At 42.7% G+C, this 19,214-nt stretch overlaps 1 protein-coding gene and 1 non-coding gene across 6 annotated transcripts in view; both read left to right on the forward strand.

Moving 5' to 3' along the window:
• Prom1 (prominin 1) overlaps nt 1–19,214 on the forward strand; it is a 95,492-nt gene that overhangs the window by 56,081 nt on the left and 20,197 nt on the right. For all 5 annotated transcript variants that reach the window (XM_060365368.1, XM_021654446.2, XM_021654445.2 and 2 more), the window contains exons 8-14: nt 3,009–3,220; nt 7,439–7,513; nt 8,260–8,323; nt 11,398–11,557; nt 13,926–14,078; nt 16,882–17,005; nt 18,534–18,637. In XM_060365368.1, coding sequence (XP_060221351.1) covers nt 3,009–3,220; nt 7,439–7,513; nt 8,260–8,323; nt 11,398–11,557; nt 13,926–14,078; nt 16,882–17,005; nt 18,534–18,637 — 892 coding nt within the window. The remainder of the gene's footprint in view (nt 1–3,008; nt 3,221–7,438; nt 7,514–8,259; nt 8,324–11,397; nt 11,558–13,925; nt 14,079–16,881; nt 17,006–18,533; nt 18,638–19,214) is intronic.
• LOC132646966 (U6 spliceosomal RNA) lies at nt 12,037–12,143 on the forward strand. The gene has a single exon (XR_009585287.1). It is a non-coding gene; the product is annotated as a U6 spliceosomal RNA (small nuclear RNA).

The raw sequence follows: 19,214 nt of genomic DNA on the forward strand, positions 1-19,214 counted from the left end.
GAAGTATGAACTGGTGCTGACCTGGGAGTTATAGGGCAGAGGGGGAGCTAAGAAGGGCCCAGATGCTGTGCAGGGACTTTGGAATGAACAAGTAAGTACTTGAGGGTAGGGACTGAGGGACCCTGAAGGTGAGCATAGCCACTGATAAGGTGATAGGCACCTTAGGTATATGTCAGTGGAGAGCCTCCAGAGCTAAGAGAAGTGACTACTCTTTGGGGCGATGGAGACCTGCTTGACAAGTTTCTGAGGAATGTCAGCTTTTATCTAGCTGCCAGAAATCCTTCTACAGTCCAGCTTGAGCTCATTTCTGGATGTATATACTTTCTGAGGCCTAACAGTCTGTGCTTGGGTCTCTGCAGGGTCTGGGTAGATGGGAGTGGTACACAGCTGGTTTCCAAAATGCCCTTTGACAGTTCAAATATTGCAGCATGGTAGGAACAAAATCAAGAGCAAAGATTAAGGCAGGTTTTAAAATATTTTACTTGGGTAAGGTGATAGACTTGGAGACCAAGGGTTGGACAGCCAGTTCTGCAAGCCTTCTCCGGGTTCTGAGTAGATTCTCAAAGCTAAGTGGTAGCACCTAGTCAGGCCATTTAACAGTTCCTAAGAGCTGGGGTCTACCTGCTGCCTGTGAGAACACAGCCTAGAACCACAAACTCTTGATACCAGGGTGACCCAGCTTCCTAATTCATAGATGGATAAACTGAGGCCTCTATCTATCTATCTATCTATCTATCTATCTATCTATCTATCTATCTGTTATGTATACAATGTTGTGACTGCATGTATACCTGCATGCCAGAAGAGGGCGCCAGATCTTATTATAGATGGTTGGGAGCCACCATGTGGTTGCTGGGAATTGAACTCGGGACCTCTGGAGGAGCAGTCAGATGCTCTTAACCTCTGAGCCATCTCTCCAGCCCAACTGAGGCCTTTAGAGATAGTTTGCCACAGATGCAAACACAGGTAGAGGTAAAACTGTGACCTCAGGCTGCTTTCAGCGAAATCCCATGACAAAAGATTAATGCCCCCAATCTCCCGTGTGTGTGTGTGTGTGTGTGTGTGTGTGTGTGTGTATGTTTCTGTCTGTGCCTATCTTGTCTGTAAACAATTTTAACATTTACCTGCTTGCTAGGGAAAAGTGGAGCCATCAATTTTTTGAAGGAATTCTCCCTTTTTATTGAATCGCTCGTTTGCATCCTGATGTTCTCTTATCTGTTTATGAATCATAGAACAAATATCTAATCAAGAAGATTTACTTGTCCAGAAAAAGAATAATGGCTGCTAGTTTAAAATCCTGCCATTTATTTTTGTGTGGCTATAAGCCACTTAGAAAAGAGATTTTATTACCTCCTTGGTCTCCAGCTGGGGCTCCACCCTCTAAACAGATCAGGATAGCAAATAATAAGATTGTGTTTTGGGCTGTGGGGCTCACAAAAGAAAACCCAAACTCATTGCCTTTGAAGAGTTTCAGTTTGATCATTCTAATCTTCATGTCTCCCGACTACTGTGAATTTGGTGGAAGCCTCAGCATTTTAACATGAGAAACTGACACAAAGACTGTCAGGAAATCAATATCTGTGTCAATGTCACAGGAATCAGGGAAGCTGGGATCTTGGTCTAAACTTGACTGAATCTAAAGCCGTACCCTCAGTTGCTGCTCTAGCTTTAATTCTAACCTTTTGCTTTGTTGTTTTGCTGTTTCGCTTATTTACATATAGATAGCGCATCAGTTACTTTTCTATTGCTGTGATAAAAATGATGCCATGACCAAATGCAACACTTGGGCTTGCAGCCCCAGAGGTAATGGCGGGGAACACGTGACAACAGAGAGATGCCATCTCAACCACATAGAGGAAACAGAACAAGGAATGAGACAGAGACTGTCAGCCCACCCCACTGCTGAACTTCCTACAGCAAGGCTCCACATCCTTAGAGTCCCAAACAGTGCCCGTCACTAACAAGCGACCAGTGTTCAACTGCCTGTAGTGATAGGGAACATTTCTCATCCAAACCATAGTGTTCCTCTCCACAAGTTCGTGCACATATCATAATGCAGAATGCACTTAGTCCAACTTCACAAGTTCCCCTGCTTTTGAACAGTCTGAGCATGTCCCCAAGTCTGAAGTGTCTTCTGACACTCAAAGCAATCTCTTAACTGTACAATTGAGAAAGAAAAGTCATGCTTCCAACATATAATGGCACAGAATATATATCCTCATTCTGAAAAGGAGGAATGGGGGAATAACAAGGAAATAGTAGACCAAAATGAGACCGAACCTCAGCAGGGCAAACTCCAAACTCTGCATCTCCATGTCTTGTGTTCAGGACTTCAGTTCCATAGGGCTTTTCCCCTTGAGATTTCCATACCAGCACGAATTGCTGAAAGCTAGGATAAAAACTAATGGGGTTCCTTGTGCCATTTCTTTTTCATTTTTACCTCTATTTATTTATTGTGTTTGTATTTGTGGCAGGGGAGGATACAGTTGTTTAACGGAGGGCATGGGCTGAAAGAGTTGGTCCTCTTCTTCTACCATGTGGATCCCAGGACTGAACTCAGCTTGTCCGGCTTGTCAGCAAGCACCTTTGCTCCAGGAGCCAGCTTGCCAACCTTCAGTCCAGCTTTTTCCTAAGTCATTACACTTTGTTCTCATTTGGTGACCTCCCCCAGTGGCCTCCGTCACCGCCTGCCCATGCCTGGCTGATAAATTATAGCTCTCTGAATGCTCATAGCTGGTGTATGGAGGTGATTGATTCTTAAGTGGATTAAACTGCTTTGTTGACCAGACTTGAGGTGTTGCCATGAAGTTCCTGAGTTTGTGCTCAACTCCTGCTTAGTGAAAGAGAGCCTGTGGAGGAGATCTGAGCTGGGTGGAGGGGCTGGCAAGGAGCTTTCATTCCCCTTGTGTGTCCTGACCCATTGCCCTTTGCAGCTGTCTGAGCTAGCTCCAGTTTTTGTTTGTTTTTGAAGCACTCTTGTGACCCGCTCTGATTCTGTGTTCCTACAGTCATCAAAGAGACCAAATATGCCCTGCAGGACATGAGCAGCACCCTGAACAGTCTACAAAATAGAAGCACACAGCTCGTTACCAACCTGACTACTGTGAGAAATAACATAGAGAATTCACTCAGCAGCAAGGAATGTGCTTCACCCCCAGCCAACAACATCTGTGATAGTGTCAAACCTGGCCTAAGCAATCTGAGGAGCAACCACATTCAGGTGAGCGCTGTGAGCTTGCCACAGCCAGGAGAGCTAGAGGTGGCTGAGAAGGGCTAAGATGGGGTGCACCTGTCAGGTGCATAGTCAGGCTGGAAAACAGGCACCTCCAGTTCTCCATGAGTCTTTTTAGGACATTTAGTCACCACACTAGAATGAATGCAACAGAAGTATATATATATATATATATATATATATATATATGAAAGGGAGGGGCTTTTGAGAAGTTCTGTGCCATTTGACGATTTATCAAGGTAAATCCAGGCTGAAAAAGCACAACAGAATACATGCTCGTCTTCAGATAATTTTTAGAACTGGGCACGTTGGGCTTTGGGAGAAGGCTCAGCAGGTAAGAACAGTTGCTGCTCATGCAAAGGACTTGAGCTCAGTTGCCAACACTCACATCAGGTAGCACACAGCTGCCTATAACTCCAGATCCAGGGACTCCAGCACCCTCTCCTGGCCTCCACATGTACTGCACTCACATGCGTACATACCTCCATATAGACATACAATACATGTAAGTAAAATAAAATACTAAAAATACCCCCAAACTAGGCATAATGGCCATATATACCATTATTTTTCCAAAACTTACCCCCTTGTTTTAGATGCAAAATTTTAATATTATATTAATTAATATTTCAATCAATATTAATTTAGTTACATTTACCACTCACACTCTAATTAAACTAATATGTTTAACACACTTTTTCTCACTTTTACATATTTTTAAAATATTTTATTACAATTTATTCAATTAGCCCCCTTTCTTTATTTTATATATTAAATTTTTACTTTCTTTTTTTCACAATTTTTTATATTAATCACAAGTTATTTACTTTGTATCCCAGCCATAGCCCCCTCCCTCATTCCCTTCCAGTCCCACCCTCCCTCCCTCATCTCCTCCCTGCCCCTTTCCAAGTCCACTGATAAGGGAGGTCCTCCTCCTATTCCATCTGACCCTAGCTTATCAGGTCTCTTTAGGACTGGCTGCAATGTCCTCTTCTGTGGCCTAGCAAGGCTGCTCCTCCCTCTGGGGTGGGGATGGGGTTGAAGAGCTTGCCGTTGAGTTCATGCCAGAAATAGTCGCTGTTCCCCTTACTAGAGAACCCACTTGGATACTGAGCTACCAAGGGCTATATCCGAGCAGGGGTTCTAGGTTATATCCATACATGGTTGGTCCTTGGTTGGAGAAACAGTCTCATGAAAGACCCCTGTGCCCTGATATATTTGGTCCTTGTGGAGCTCCTGTCCTCTCCAGGTCTTACTAACTCCCCCTTCTTTCATATGATTCCCTGCACTCTGCCCAAGGTTTTAGCTCCCTTTCTTGTTCCCTCCCAATCCCACCCTTCCTCCATCTTCTCCCAAGTCCCTTTTCCAGTCCACTAATAGGGGAGGTTCTCCTCCCTTTCCATCTGACCCTAGCCTATCAGGTCTCATCAGGAGTGGCTGCATTGTCTTCCTCTGTGGCCTGGTAAGGCTGCCCTCGCACCCCACCCCCACCTCAGGGGGAGGTGATCAAAGAGCCAGCCATTGAGTTCATGTCAGAGACAGTCCCTGATCCTCTTACTAGGGAACCCATTTGGAGACTGAGTTGCCATGGGCTGCATCTGTGCAGGAGTTCTAGATTATCTCCATGCATGGTCCTTGGTTAGAGTATCAGTCTCAGAAAAGTCCCCTGGGCCCAGATTTTTTTGGTTCTCTTGCTCTCCTTGTGGGGCTCCTGTCCCCTCCAGGTCTTTCTATATCCTCCTTCTTTCATAAGATTTCCTGCACTCTGCCCAAAGTTTGGCTAAGAGTCTCAAAATCTGCTTCAATACTCTGCTGGGTAGAGTCTTTCTGAGGCCCTCTGTGGTAGGCTCCTGTCCTGTTCCCTATTTTCTCCCTCTTCAGCTATACCACTCCTAGGCATATATCCAAAATATGCTCAGGTATACAACAAGGACATTTGCTCAACCATGTTTGTAGCAGCTTTATTTGTAATAGCCAGAACCTGGAAACAACCCAGATGTCCCTCAACTGAGGAACGGATACAGAAATTGTGGTACATTTACACAATGAAATACTACTCAGCAATTAACAACAAGGAAATCATAAAATTTGCAGGCAAATGGTGGGATCTAGAAAAGATCATCTTGAGTGAAGTATCCCAGAGGCAGAAAGATACACGTGCTATATACTCACTTATAAGTGGTTATTAGACATATAATGTAGGATAAACATGATGAAATCTGTACACCTAAAACAGGTAAGCAATAAGGAGGACCCTGGGTAAGATGCTTAATTCTCACTTTTGTAAGTCAGTTTGTTTTTGTTTTTGTTTTTTTAAAGACTATGTGTGTAGTACCATTGTCTGAATATCTATTGAATTATTTTTGGAATAATCAAATGGACTTTTAGAGGTGAGTTCTATTTTAGTTTTTTGAAATATCTTTTTTGATATAATTTTTTAATTTCTTCATATTAACTACAGGAAATACATCTTTTGAGAGGGTAATGTTTTATGCTTTGTTGTTGCCTTTTTGACGTAGGGTCTCACAATAATCCCGTATTTGCCTGGAACTTATTAAACAATGCAGGAAGACCTCAAACTTCACCCTCCTTCCTCCACCTTCCTAATGCTGGGAAGGCAGGCATAAACTACCATACCTGGAACTGTTGCTTTTTCAGTGTATGGGAAAGTTGTAAATGCACGCTTCCATGCCGTTGGTCACTTTTTCCAAGTGTTCTGATTTCCTTTCTGCTGTTGTGATACAACATTGTGATCAAAAGCAACTTAGAGGAGAAAAAGGTTTCTTTGGCTTACACTTCCAGGTCTCAGCTCACCCTTAAGGGAAATCAGGGCAGGACCTGAAAACAGGAATTTGAAGCAGAGATCATGGAGAAATGTTACTCGAAGGCTTGCTGGAAGTCTTATACTTAATCCAGCTTTCTTATACAGCCCAGGACCACCTGCCCAGGGAATTCTGCCACCTGCAGTGGGCTGGGCCCTCCCACATCAGTTACTAATCAAGATAATACCCTACAGAAATGTTCCAGGTCAACCTGATCTGGCCAACCTCTCCGTTGCAATTTCCTTCTCAGATGACTGATTCTTGTGTTAAGTTGACAGTTAAACCTAACAAGGACACCAGTGTTCTGCATTTTATCCCACTTATTTTTCTGCTTTTTCGTGTTGTTATATAAATTGTATAGGGTTCTTTTCTTGAAAACTCTGTTTGTGCTAAGTTGCTGACCTGTTCCCTTTATATTTAAGTAGTTAAATGTGTTTCTAAACTTTGCATAATCATCATATGCACATCAAAGTTAGGACACAAAACACAGAGCCACTACTACCTTCCATCCACTCTTCACATTCTTTTCAGATGTTGTCAAGTTTTTAATGCAAATGCACTTACAAATGTCTTTTCTCTTTGCAACTCAGGATCTCACATGGTCAGTATCATTGTGTTTCTCTTTCCCCTTTAGTTTGGGGGCTAATTCTCAGTCTTTTTTCTGATGTGACATTGGCATTTTTGAATATGCCTCCTGTTTAGGGGAGGGGCCTTCAGTTAGGTTTATGTGTGATCTCTCCTAATGAGGCTTGAGTTCTCCACACTCATCAAGGACCTATTTCAGAAATGATGTTGTGTCTCTTGATGACTGTCATGTTGAGAACCCCAGGCATTTATCCCAGGTGCCTAGAGCTGCTGTGCTTGGATTCCATGTATAATCCCGTACTTAGGAAACTGGTTCCAGACTTCTAACCAATGAAACCACCAGCTGGATTGTTTAATTCTAACATTGTTTATTTATTTATTTGTTTAGTTTAATGTTGTGGATCCAACACAGGGCGTGACACATGCTTCACTTTATTTAGACAGTAGTTTCAACTCTCTTTTTTTTTACTTTTAAAAGCGATGGTTACAAGTTTGTTTCTTTTTTTCTTTCTTTTTTTTTTTTATAGCTTCACTAAATATGCTCTGTTCTAGCAATTGTGCAGCCACACATACTTTATCTGTATCTCTTGAGCTGACTAGAGCAAACCCACAAATTTCAGGTCTCATAGATGCCACTCTGAACAGAATGTGATTTCTTCCCCAGGCCTTATTTGGGTTTTCAAAAGAAAATGAAGTCAGGCCCTGCAATGTCAATACCTGGGGACGGGCCTGAAAGATGACTGTATGTATGCGTGAAGTTTAGCCCCCTCTTCTTACTATTTGTTTCATAACTTTTCAGCTCCCATCTGTGGATAGAGAACTCAACACTGTCAACAACATCTACAAGACTGATCTGGAGAGCCTCGTCCGAAGGGTATGCTCCTGGCAATAACTTGGGCAGTCTAGTACATAAGAACACGAAACAGTGAAATCCCGTGATGGCCTTCACCTCTGCTCTCTCGGGCTTAGTTGTGGTTACAGTATAGACCTCACCTTATTATAAACACAGATTGCTGCCCAGCTCTGCCTAGGAGCTGATGCTGTGCTGATTTGGTTTTATTTCCTTCCTAATTTTATGCTTTTTCATGACACTCACTTCTTTCTCCCCCTTGCTTTTCTAGTGACTTAGTATTTTTAGGCTTCATACATTACTTTATTTTTTACTTTACTCTAAATTAATTTTATTGTACATTTTTCCTCCCTGAGTGTCTTTACTCAACATCTTTATTGTCCCGATGATGAGTGGTTCTTATTTCCTCAGTGCCAACCAGGACTTTATCTTTCTTTGGGTTTTCTGCACACAGTCCAAAGGAGTTTATTCTAGGCTAAAAGCCTGTAAGATGATCTCTGATTTATCTAGTTTAAAGAACATGGTCTCAGCCTGGGCATACAGCTCAGTGACAGAGCACTTGAAATTGCATGGCCCTGGGTTCAATGCCCAACACACAAAAAAAGCAACACTTTTTTTAAAATAAAGGCGATTTGCTTTTAGATCCACGATGGTCATATTAAGGTAATTTCAATACTAAAATAATTGTTACATTTTAATTTTACTTCTCTACTTGATATAAAATGGAGTGTAAGCCAGCTGATCTTCAATGAATTTTGAAATATTTTCAGGGGTATATGCGGCTTGATAAAATACCAGATACGATCCAAGAGGAAACTGCAGTTGCCATCTCAGGTAAGAGTCTTAGTTCAAAGTCATTCTGCTCCTCTCTTTGTTCATGTATGCTTGGTGGATACAAAGGAAGAGCTTGTTACAAATTTTATTGTTCTTTTCTAGTTAAAAAAAAAAAAAGTGTCACTAAACCCTGTGGGATGAAGATCAAATTAGTCAGTGGTGATGTAGATTAGGGAAAGAAAAACACCAAACTTCATACGGCCAGGGTGTCACTGGGTGGTGACTCCCCGAGCTGGGCTCTTCCAGGACTTAAAAACAGTTGCAGATTGGAAGGTCATGTTCTAATTATCTTCACTGGGAGGGGAGTCCCACCCCAGATTATTTTATATCCTACATGAACTTAAAATAGGTTTTACTTATTTTTAGGAAAACTGTACAGAGAAATTTGTCTTTGGGGGAAGTGTTTTCCTTCTGTCCATGGTCCTGATTCAATGGTCCTTCAGCCTCTAAGGCTGCTTAGAGACAAAAAGTCGATGCTGCGAGGATCTTTGAAACTACTGAATTGTGCTACATTTGGGTTGGGGCACTTGGGGCTGAGTGTGCAGAGTGATGCAATATAAGCCCCTCTTTATGGCAAGAAGGGGTGACCTTGGGCTTCTTGGCCCCAAACTGAGTAATATTATAGCCTCTCTTTAAAGTTCACCTTCCCAGTGATTCTTCTATCTACTTACAACTTGGTTTTAAAAACATTGTGTTATATGTTAGAACCTGGAGAGCTGCTTCTCTTCCAGAGGACCAGGGCTCGGTTCTCAGCACCCACATAGCAGCTCACAACCATCTGTAATTCCAATTCCAGAGCATCTGATTCCCTCTTCTGGTTTCTTTTGGGTGTTGCATGCATGTGATGCAGACATGTATGCAGGCAGAACACCTATACACATACAACAAAATAAACAAAACTTTATAAAAAAGATACTAAAGGCAAGTTCATGCTTCTCTCGGGTAACATCCAAAGGCTACTTACCGCATGCTGGATGTCTGATAGCTGCCTGCTTACTAAGCTCTGTGTTTGGTATCTTGTTTCTTCTCTCTGGATCTCTTCTGCCCCTACGAACAGTCCACTGTTGTGAGTGTGCTGCATGCATGAGCAAAGCCCAACATTTTTGGTGTCATTGCTTAAACACAAGTCAGCATTATCCCTGAGCCAGACAAGTGCCTGTTTATCCATCTGGATGTTGTTTTATCTTTATATCCTTAGTTCCCCTACTTTGAGTCTTCAGCTCCAGCCTGAATAGTTTTAAGTGCCTACTTTGTGCCAGTCTCTTCCAAGTGCTGGGGTTGTGAAAAGCATTAGGCATGGCCACTCCCACCAGTCCCACACACAGGTCACACTTGTTACATAGCTGAGCATGTACAAGGTACCCACAATGAGGAGGCAGCGTAGGAGCCTTCCTCAAAAAGGCGCCTATTGAGGCTTGAAGAATGTATCTGACTGGAAAGGGCTTCAGCCACCTGTCAGTCACCAAAGCTGACAAGGCTATGACTCGTCTTGTGTGAGGTCGAGGGAAAGACCCACCCCTAAGGACCTCCTCAAAGAGGACCAAGTCTTCATATCACTTCCATCATTGTGGCACATGGAGATCTCACAGTTAGGAAGATTTTTGCCAAGACAGGAGCCATTTGGGGAGGAAATGAGGACCCACAGACGTCTCCAAACATCATGGTGTGCTCAGCTGCTGTCTGTTTTCAGATATCAAATATATATATATTGCATATTTTGAACCAAGCCTCAAACCTCTACCACTTACTCAGAGCCCAGCGGAGCCCTGAGAGCAGTTTGGAGAACTTGAGACCTGTTGACCATTGCCATTACCATGGCGGTTTCCCTGCCAGCCAGGATTGGTAGACTGCTAACCATTTGGTTTGTCCTTAGCACATCTGGGTTAGAACCTACCCTCTGGACTTTTGGGAGTGCTGCTCCAGGTGACACTGTGTGAACAGGTAGGTGTGATCCAGGATCTGTGAGGACAGATGGACATAGTCTAGAAAAGTGGTGTCTCCTTGGACTGCTGTCCACTCTGGAGAGCCATGGTGGATCTGAAAGGAAATGATCACAGGAACTATGCTGTCCTTGCATGTAGGAGCTACAGATGGATCCCTCTAATAATCTGTAATAATGAGTCAAGCAATTTTTAAATAAACATAATCCACTGAGGTCACTCTTTAGGAAGTAATGCAAGAGAGTTATGCCCAGGAATACCATCTTTTTTTTCTTGTAGTCTACTTTCTTCCTCCACTTCCCTTCTCTCCTGTTCCTCTCCTTTTCCTTCCTCTCCTTCCTTCTCCCTGCCTCCCCCATCTACCCAACCCCATTTCTTTGAAAAAAGGTCTTCCTATGTGGATCAGGTTGTCCTCAAGTTGGCTTCAAGCCACCAGCTTCTGCCTTCCAAGTGCTGGGATTACTGTGTACACGGCCCCTGCTACAGCTGTCTCTGGAGGCCATTTCTTAAGTAGGGATTTTTTTATTCTTCCTATTCAAGAAATCGTATGATAGGACTTGCTTAAAACAGACAACAACAAAACCAAGAACTTCACTGAAGAGAAGGATGGGTGAACAGCTTTACCTAGAGGAGCCTCAGTGTCACAGTAACTGGTGAGGAAGTGCATTGCTGAGGAAGCAGATTAATATGAGAGAAGTGCTTGGCATGTGGTAGGCACACCTGAATTTTAATCGCCTGACCCCCAACCTCTTTCTTCCTTCTTTCTTTCTTTCTTTCTTTCTTTCTTTCTTTCTTTCTTTCTTTCTTTCTTTCTTTCTTTCTTTCTCTTTCTTTCTCTCTCTCTCTCTCTCTCTCTCTTTCTTTCTTTTTTTCTTTCTTTCTTTTTTCAAGATATTAGAGGAGGAAGACTGGCTTGACTTTAGTACCACCTCTCTAAGTCTGCACTTAGATTCACTGTTTTGTTTGGCCATTGCTTGTAGGTAGTCTTGGCTCTATTGGTGCTTACTGTAGAGTCTTTGTTAGAAATCCACACAACATGGGAAAAACTTAAGTGATTATTTTGTGTGTGTGTGTCAAACAAGGTCTCTGTCTTCTGTGTTTGAAAGTGAGTAACTGAGGTCACTTTCTTTTCAGAATTCAAAACGGCCTCGGATTCTATCAGCTCTTTCGTTATGAATATGACCCAAAGTGTTCCTATTGACGCGGCACTGTCTGGGCTCTCCCGTTACCTTAATGACGGCAACAGTTACTTCCACAAGAAGCTGCCCGAACTGGAAGAATATGACTCATACTTGTGAGTGGCCCTTTTGGAGCTGGCAAATGAGAAGCTTGAAGCTTGCTTTGTAAGGGTATAAAAACATAATTCCATGATAACCTTATGAAACCAAATGGGATAAAGAGGCTGTGGCCTGCTGTGGACAACCCCTAGCTCTGTCCACTTATGAAAGTGAAAGGGGATAGGGGAGAGGGCATTGCACTAAATCTCACTTGCAGTACAATTCTGAGGACTTGAGTTTGGGTCCCCAGCACCCATGTTAAGATAAACAAATAAAGTCAGGAAAGATGGGCAGTGTAACCCTAGTACTGGGGAGAGGAAGTATTGGTGGAGCCCTGGAGCTTGAAGGGCGGCCAATCTAAGACCAGCCAATTGTTGAGCTCTGGCTTCAATAAGACCCCTGACTCAAAAATTAAGGTGGGAAGTGACATCAAATTCTTCCCTACAAAAGCATGTTCGTACATTTGTCACGTACCCACGCACACACACAGCCTAAAGTGCTCACTAGGGCAGCTCACAGAGCAAAACTGGGACAATACAGAAATGGTTAGCATTGCTTCTGAGTAAAGGTGACACGTGTATTCATAAGACACTCCGAGTTTAAAAGTAAAAATCGGGGGACTGGAAATCCTTGAGCCACATAGTCAACAGTTTAGAATTTTGATCTTCATTGTTTCTCCAATCTTTGCTATAGTTAGTAAGTGGGATTTGGGAAGTGTAAAAGTAATCAGGAAGGGTATTTGGAAAAGCATCCTCAATGATCTGTGAAACAAATGCACAGAAGTAGGTATTTTCTGAAGGAATCTGGTTGTCTTAGCTGTGCTATAAGGCCACTGTGTTGGTGTCTGAGCTGGGGGAGAGGCTGTACCCAGGGCTTATAAATAATGCAGGTGATGGAGTTGGTCCTGTTTGGAATGATGAACATTTCAAACAGAGAATGGAGTGGGAAGGACTTAGAAGTTCCATGAGATATAGGGTGTGTTTTCTTCTTTGGGGGGTGCGGCCTTAGAATTTGCCCTCTAGAGAGTTTAGAGGATCTCTCTCACCTGGCTGACTTTGTATGAGGAGAAAAAAACAAATTAGAAGCCTGTAGCCTTAGGGGGAGATGTTCAATGTGTTCACGAAGCATTTTATGCAAGGTACTTCTGACAGTGATCCCTGACACGTGCTGAGTTATGTTCTCTGCGTGACCCTTTCTGTAAACAAGGGCTTCGGGGCTCAGAAAGGGAAAGGGCCCCTTTAAGGCCATAGATCATTGCAATGGATAAGCTTTCGGGTGCTCATGTAATGTTTCCATTGGGAGGCTGGGACACCCCAGCAGACCCTGGGGCAGACATAAGACAGAACTTCCCTCGGAGACCCTACAAACTTGTTAGAGACCTAGTTTCAACAAACGGGACAGCATAGCCCAATTATCTATCTGCCTCTTCCAGCTATTCTCCCTTCCTTCCTCCACCCTTGCCCAGAGACCATAAAGCTTTTGATGTTTTGAAAAATATTTTAACTCATCATTTGACTCATTGACTCTGACACTTTTCTGAAGCCAGGCTCCATGGTTCATTTAATTTGGCCTCCCTGAGATCTGGAATGAACCTCCCACAGAATGGCTGCTGGTAGCTATTACTGTAATTACCAAAACTGCTTTTAATTGAATGAAAAGCTTCAGTAGGACCTTCTTTCAGGAGGCCCCAAGATGAACAGATGCTATTGTTTTTTAGTGTCTTAAATATTGGGAAGCATTTTTAGCCTTGAGTGCTCCTCAGCTTCTGGGAAAGTTGTTGCACATTCTGAGAATGCCAGTAGACCTAATTGAGGCTCCATTATCCTAAAATGTCTCCCAGGACCATTACAAAAATTAAGCTTTGCATTCTGTAGACATTTGATTTAAGATGCTCATAAAATTCTAAATGTCTCATGCATCTGTCACACAGTATTTCTGGTTTGGTAAGGAACATGATGTCCCAGAATATTCCTGTAACCCCAAAAGAGTTTTGAGAAAGGGAGAGGAGCTTGCTGTTTTTTTCTCTGTTGCCTACCTAGACCCTCAGCACAGCTTCCAAGTTCTGAGATCTGACAGGACTTGAATGTCTTAGGTGTATTTCGATCAGAGCCGTGAGGAAGCTTAGGCCTGCTCTGAGCACCATGTGGTATGTGCGTATGTTCATCACTACTGGAGGGTTGGCACTACAAAGCCAAGAGGAAAATGTATTGGCTGGTTTGGCTAAAAAGCAGGGGTGTAAAGGACTCTTGTCATGAAGTCTTGCCCATTACAGTCACTGCCTATTTGACGTATAATAATGGGACTGAAAAGATGGTCCTGCCATTAAAGACTGGACTCACAACCAAAAATTGTATGATAACACTGTATCTTTTTTTTTTTCTCCAGGTGGCTGGGTAGCTTGATTGTCTGCTTCCTGCTGACCCTCATTGTGACTTTCTTTTACCTGGGCTTGTTCTGTGGTGTATGTGGCTATAACAAGCGTGCCACCCCAACTGGAAGAGGCTGCATGTCCAACACTGGAGGCATCTTCCTCATGGTGTAAGTGTTTGCTCTGTTCTGTCACAGGGAGGTAGAAATGTGAGGGGGAGGGCGTGCTGAGTGTGCTGTTATGAAACCTGGAGCCTCTTGATCTCACATTGGAGCCTCTGAGTTCATGTTTGTTTATATATGGTATTGTTAATACAGGTGCTTTTAAAAGCCCCTGTCATGAAAATCATTTCCAAGCTGCTTAATACCCATCGTTCCCTCATTATCTGCATTAATTCACTCATTCACTCACTCATCACTTACTCTCTCATGAGAAACAGAGACACCATTCTCTACAGTCAGCAGTACAGCTAACTTGAAACTCCAGGAAACTGACTTAAAGCAGGGTTTTGTCAACTCAGCACCTTTGGTATTTAGACAAGTAGCTTGAATTGAGGACAAAGAGTAGGTGTTAGATGTGGGAGCAATTATCTGTGCTTTAAAGACATCCATACATAAATTCACATATTTGGAAAGCCTTTAAGATACTGAAACAAAGCCTAGCAGGCAAGGACAGCATGCACAATGATGGCACCAGAACCCTAAACTGGATATAGTCACAATAGCAATAAATGTGCCACGAGAAAGCTGGTGGCCTTCAAGTTCTCTCATTGAAAACAATGCTAGGATATGTAAGCAGGTGCAAAGGGAAGTAAGGATCTGCAACATCTCCTTTGAGAGGTGGAGAACCAAAATATCAGCCATGTGCTTTTACTGTCACTGGTTTGAGGAGGAAGACTGGAGAGCAGGTGCCATGCATTGATCTGCCTCTTTAAACATAGAGTAATGACCATAATCAAATTTCTTGTGCTCTGTGTGTCTAAGTTATTTCCCCCAAACAGGCTCTAGTACCATGTACCTTTATGAACACTAATGTAGATATGTCTGAAAATATCCTTAACGTGATTGACCTGGGGGCTGCCAGGACTGGAGGAAGTGCTCTACAGGAGAAGCCTATTTGCTCACACACATATTTTTTAAAACATTCTACTGTACTACTGCAGAAGTGGCTTGGAGGTAGAGGTAGCCTAGCATGTGCAAGGCTCTGAATGCAACCCAAAGGTGGGAGGGAGGGAGGGAGGGAGGGAGGGAGGGAGGGAGGGAGGGAGGGAGGGAGAGAAAGGAGAAGGGAAAGAGGAAGGGAAGGAGAGATGATAGATGGATGGATGGATAGATGGATGGATGGATGGATGGATAGATGGATGGATGGATGGATGGATCTCCAAATGAAAGTACCTCTCAACAGGGAAGGGAGAAAAAAAAACAATACAAATTATACCAGCAAGGATTTATTTTGCCTTTTTGCTCAATTAAACATAGACACAAGTAGATTAGTTTAATGTTAAGACTTTTATAGCCCATGTAACTGACTATTTGGGATACATCTTGGTGGCATATAGATTCCATCAAAATAACTGCTTGACAAGAAGCAAACTACTTGAAAATTTACTGCCTTGATAACTTTGTAAAAAGAAAAGAAAACAAAACAAAATAGAAGAAGAAAGAAACAAATTTATGGCTACAACCACAACAAAAAAAATTATGGTATCTGGCTTAAAACAAACAAGCAAGCAAGGAATCCGTCATCCTCAGATTGATGGAGATACAAGCTACTTCAGTTTAGATATTTTTCTGTGGATTAAGGAGTCTTTACAGAGGCAAGGGCCCATGGAAACATTTGGGATGGAGGCAGGAGACATGTTAAGAATGTCAGATGCCATCAGATTCATTGCAGATGAGCAATAGATGTCAGTGCCTCGACTTCTTTACCACTGAACTCCACCTCTGCACAGGGCAGGCTTCATTGCTCCTGCTGATTTCTGGCTGTGCTTGCAGGTTTCTACCCCCTGAGACATCTAAGAGACAGCTGCACAGTTGCAAAGGGAAGGTTGGGTCCCAGTGCTGTTTACCTCAGACCCATGAGAAGCTTCTGCTTCCAAACTGTGTCCTTGCTTGTGCAAACCACAGAGCCTACCTCTAGTTCTGCTGCGACCATGTCCCCACATGCTCTGTGAACATAGCAACACCTTCTGTTCATGAGCATGGTCGTTTTCAAAAACTGGTTTCCCAAAAGGTTCCTCATGACGATCTAGAGGTCCTTTCATTGAGTCTTCAGAGGGTCCCCAGAGCATATTAGAGACTACAAGGGATAAAAGGGTGAACAGAGCATAAAATGTGAGGCTTTGCAGACATTAGGGGGCAGACCTAGCAGCATCAACAAGCTTTGTCGTTTGTTTGTTTGTTTGTTTGAAGCTCAAACAAAACTCCCCCCTCTAGCTCTTGACAACAGTGTCCATCATTCTAGACCTCAGAAGAAAAATTCATCGCAGGAGAGCCACAGGTGTCACATAGTAGTCACATCTGCATGGCCAGGAGCTCATTTGCAAGACTCTAGCAAATGCCATGGAGACACTGTCATGTAGTTTACCTAGTATTTCCCAACCTGTCACCTCTGGGAAGGAGAGAGAGCTCAAGCTCTGGAAGACCCCTCCTGAGCATGGATGTGTTTCCATAGTTTGTGTTAAGGTGGTAAGGTCTGGCCAGGCGGTGGTGATACATGCCCAGCACTCGGGAGGCAGAGGCAGGCAGAGCACCGTGTGTTTGAGGCAAGCCTAGTTTGTAGACCTAGTTTCAGGACAGCTGGGGCTGCTAATAAAACAAAACAACAACAAACCACTGACTTCCTTCTCTTGTGGAAGATCAACGCATTCTTACCCATACAGCACTGAAGATTGCAGGTCCACTGTGTATAACGAGTGAGTGGAATTAGTAAAAATTTACAGGCATTACTCATGTTGTTTGTGTTTTTTCCCAGAGGGGTTGGATTCAGCTTCCTTTTCTGCTGGATAATGATGATCCTTGTCGTTTTGACTTTTGTCATTGGTGTAAATGTGGAAAAGTTGCTCTGTGAACCTTATGCAAACAAGAAGTTATTAGAGGTAAATATGGCTTTCTACTTCTATGGGAGACTTAGATACGTGGGTCTCACCATATCGTGTGGGTCGCATCAACTGAAAAACTATAGGTACTTTGTTCTCATTCAATAAGTTGAAATTCTGTTTGCAATAGCTGGTGCACACACATACACATACATGGTAGTAGGCTTACTCTGGTATGTATGAAGGAGGCGGCACAGGTACAAATTAAACTTTAAGTTTGCTTTCCCCAAGACCAACTCACAAAGACTCCAGGACTTGGCCCGCACTTTCACTTTCTTCGTTAATATAGTGATTGGCTTCCCAGTGTTGTGGTGTGTATGTGTGTGTGTGTGTGTGTGTGTGTAGTATTGTGTATGTATATATGGAGTACAGAGGTCAATGTCAGGTGTCCTTTTCTATTCTATTTCACTTTTTGAGACAAGATCTCACTGAATCTCGAACTCACTAACTGGCTATCCTGGCTGAGCAGGGAGCCTCCAGGATCGTCTCTTTGCCCTCTGGGGCTGAGGTTCCACACCAACATTCATCCTTCACATGGGCGTTAGGTCGGAACTCAGCTACTCTTGCTTGCACAGGCAAACACTTTATCTACAGAGCTATCTTTCTAGCCTCAGAGCCTGACTTTTGAAATACACTTATACTTTCCTCTTTCATTGTTTGTATGTTTTTCATCTGGTGGATGTTATAAAAACAAGTGAATGATTGCACAGGTAACCAATTATTGCTTCAATTATTGTTAGTCAAAGGAAAATAAATTGAGAACGTCAACAGATCCCATCATCTCTATATATCCCCCCCAAAAAAAAATGAATGGTAGAATGTTACCTTCAAGTTATGTGTATAAGAAAATAATTAAGCATACGTAAACTACATATGTAGTCTTGGGTCCTAGAGCTTAGATATCTCTTTATATGTGTGGGAATATTTTAGCATCAGAAAAAAAAATAAATCTGCAAAATTGGATCCTAAGCATTTTGGAAGGGGGATGCTGAGCCCGTGTTTGGACAGCATGTACACAGCCACACTGGCGTGCTTCACTTAAATATGTGTGGTAGAGAGGCGAAAAGCGAGGTTGTTTTCTTTGTTTTGTTTTTAAGACAGGGTCTCACCAGGTAGCCCTGGCTGGCCTGGAACTCACAGGGATCTGCCTGCATCTGCCTCCAGAATGCAGGGGTTAAAAGCATGTGCCATCATGCCCATCTGGAAAATGAGTTTTAATTCATTTTGTCCTGAACCACTGAGTCTATTGCTTTCTGGCTTTTTATTGATTCTTCTAAAGCAAACAAAAACATATTCTTTCTAATGTGTTTAATAAATTGAAGTTTCTCTGAAAACACATTTTCAATTGATTGATTGATGCTACTCAGTGCTCATCCTATATATTCTAATTGTGCTATTTTCTATTTGAATTTGAAACGAGTAAGAAATATCACAATATAACATATCTCAAAATATCTAACTGAATAATACATATTATTATGTGGGTCAGTGTACAACTCTTTTTAAAACAGGTTTATGTTTGTTACAGGTTTTGGACACTCCCTACCTGCTCAATGAAAAATGGCAGTTCTATCTCTCTGGCTTGATACTCTATAATCCAAACATTAACCTGACATTCGATCAAGTTTACAGGTATTAATTCTTGCAATAGACACTTTCCTGCTGAAAATATTGTTATTGTTAAGAATGAGAATTTCACTTTCAGTGTTTTTTTAAATTATTATTAACTTAATGGTAAGAAGTTCCAGTTTCAGAACTAAGCTGTTTTCTAGTCTCAACAAAATATCATAGAAAAGGATCCCTCCCCCAAATGTCATCTTCCCAAGCCTTTGTGAGCCAGCCTTGCTGATTTCCCAGTCCCCCGTCTAGGTATTCCCAAGATTCCCTGGCTAAGGTGTAATAATAATAAGATATATTAACAGTATCCCTGAAGAACTCGGAGAGTGGTACACATCACAAGACACCACAATAGTGAGACAGCTTTAGGGCTAGCATGTGCACTGTGCAGTCTGATCACGTGGGATCTGGTCTAGTTCCTGCCCCACTGGACAGTTTAATTCCTCTCCATTTAGCATGGTGCATAACAGTAGGAATCTCCCGTTAGAGTTGTGAGGGCCAGGTGAGATGCGTGTGTTTGTGGTAACGCCTGACACACCGTAAGAACTAACTGATAGCCAGGTGGTGCTGACACACGCCTTTGATCCCAGCA

Source organism: Meriones unguiculatus, chromosome 12, assembly GCF_030254825.1.
Source record: "Meriones unguiculatus strain TT.TT164.6M chromosome 12, Bangor_MerUng_6.1, whole genome shotgun sequence".
Lineage (NCBI taxonomy): Eukaryota > Metazoa > Chordata > Mammalia > Rodentia > Muridae > Meriones > Meriones unguiculatus.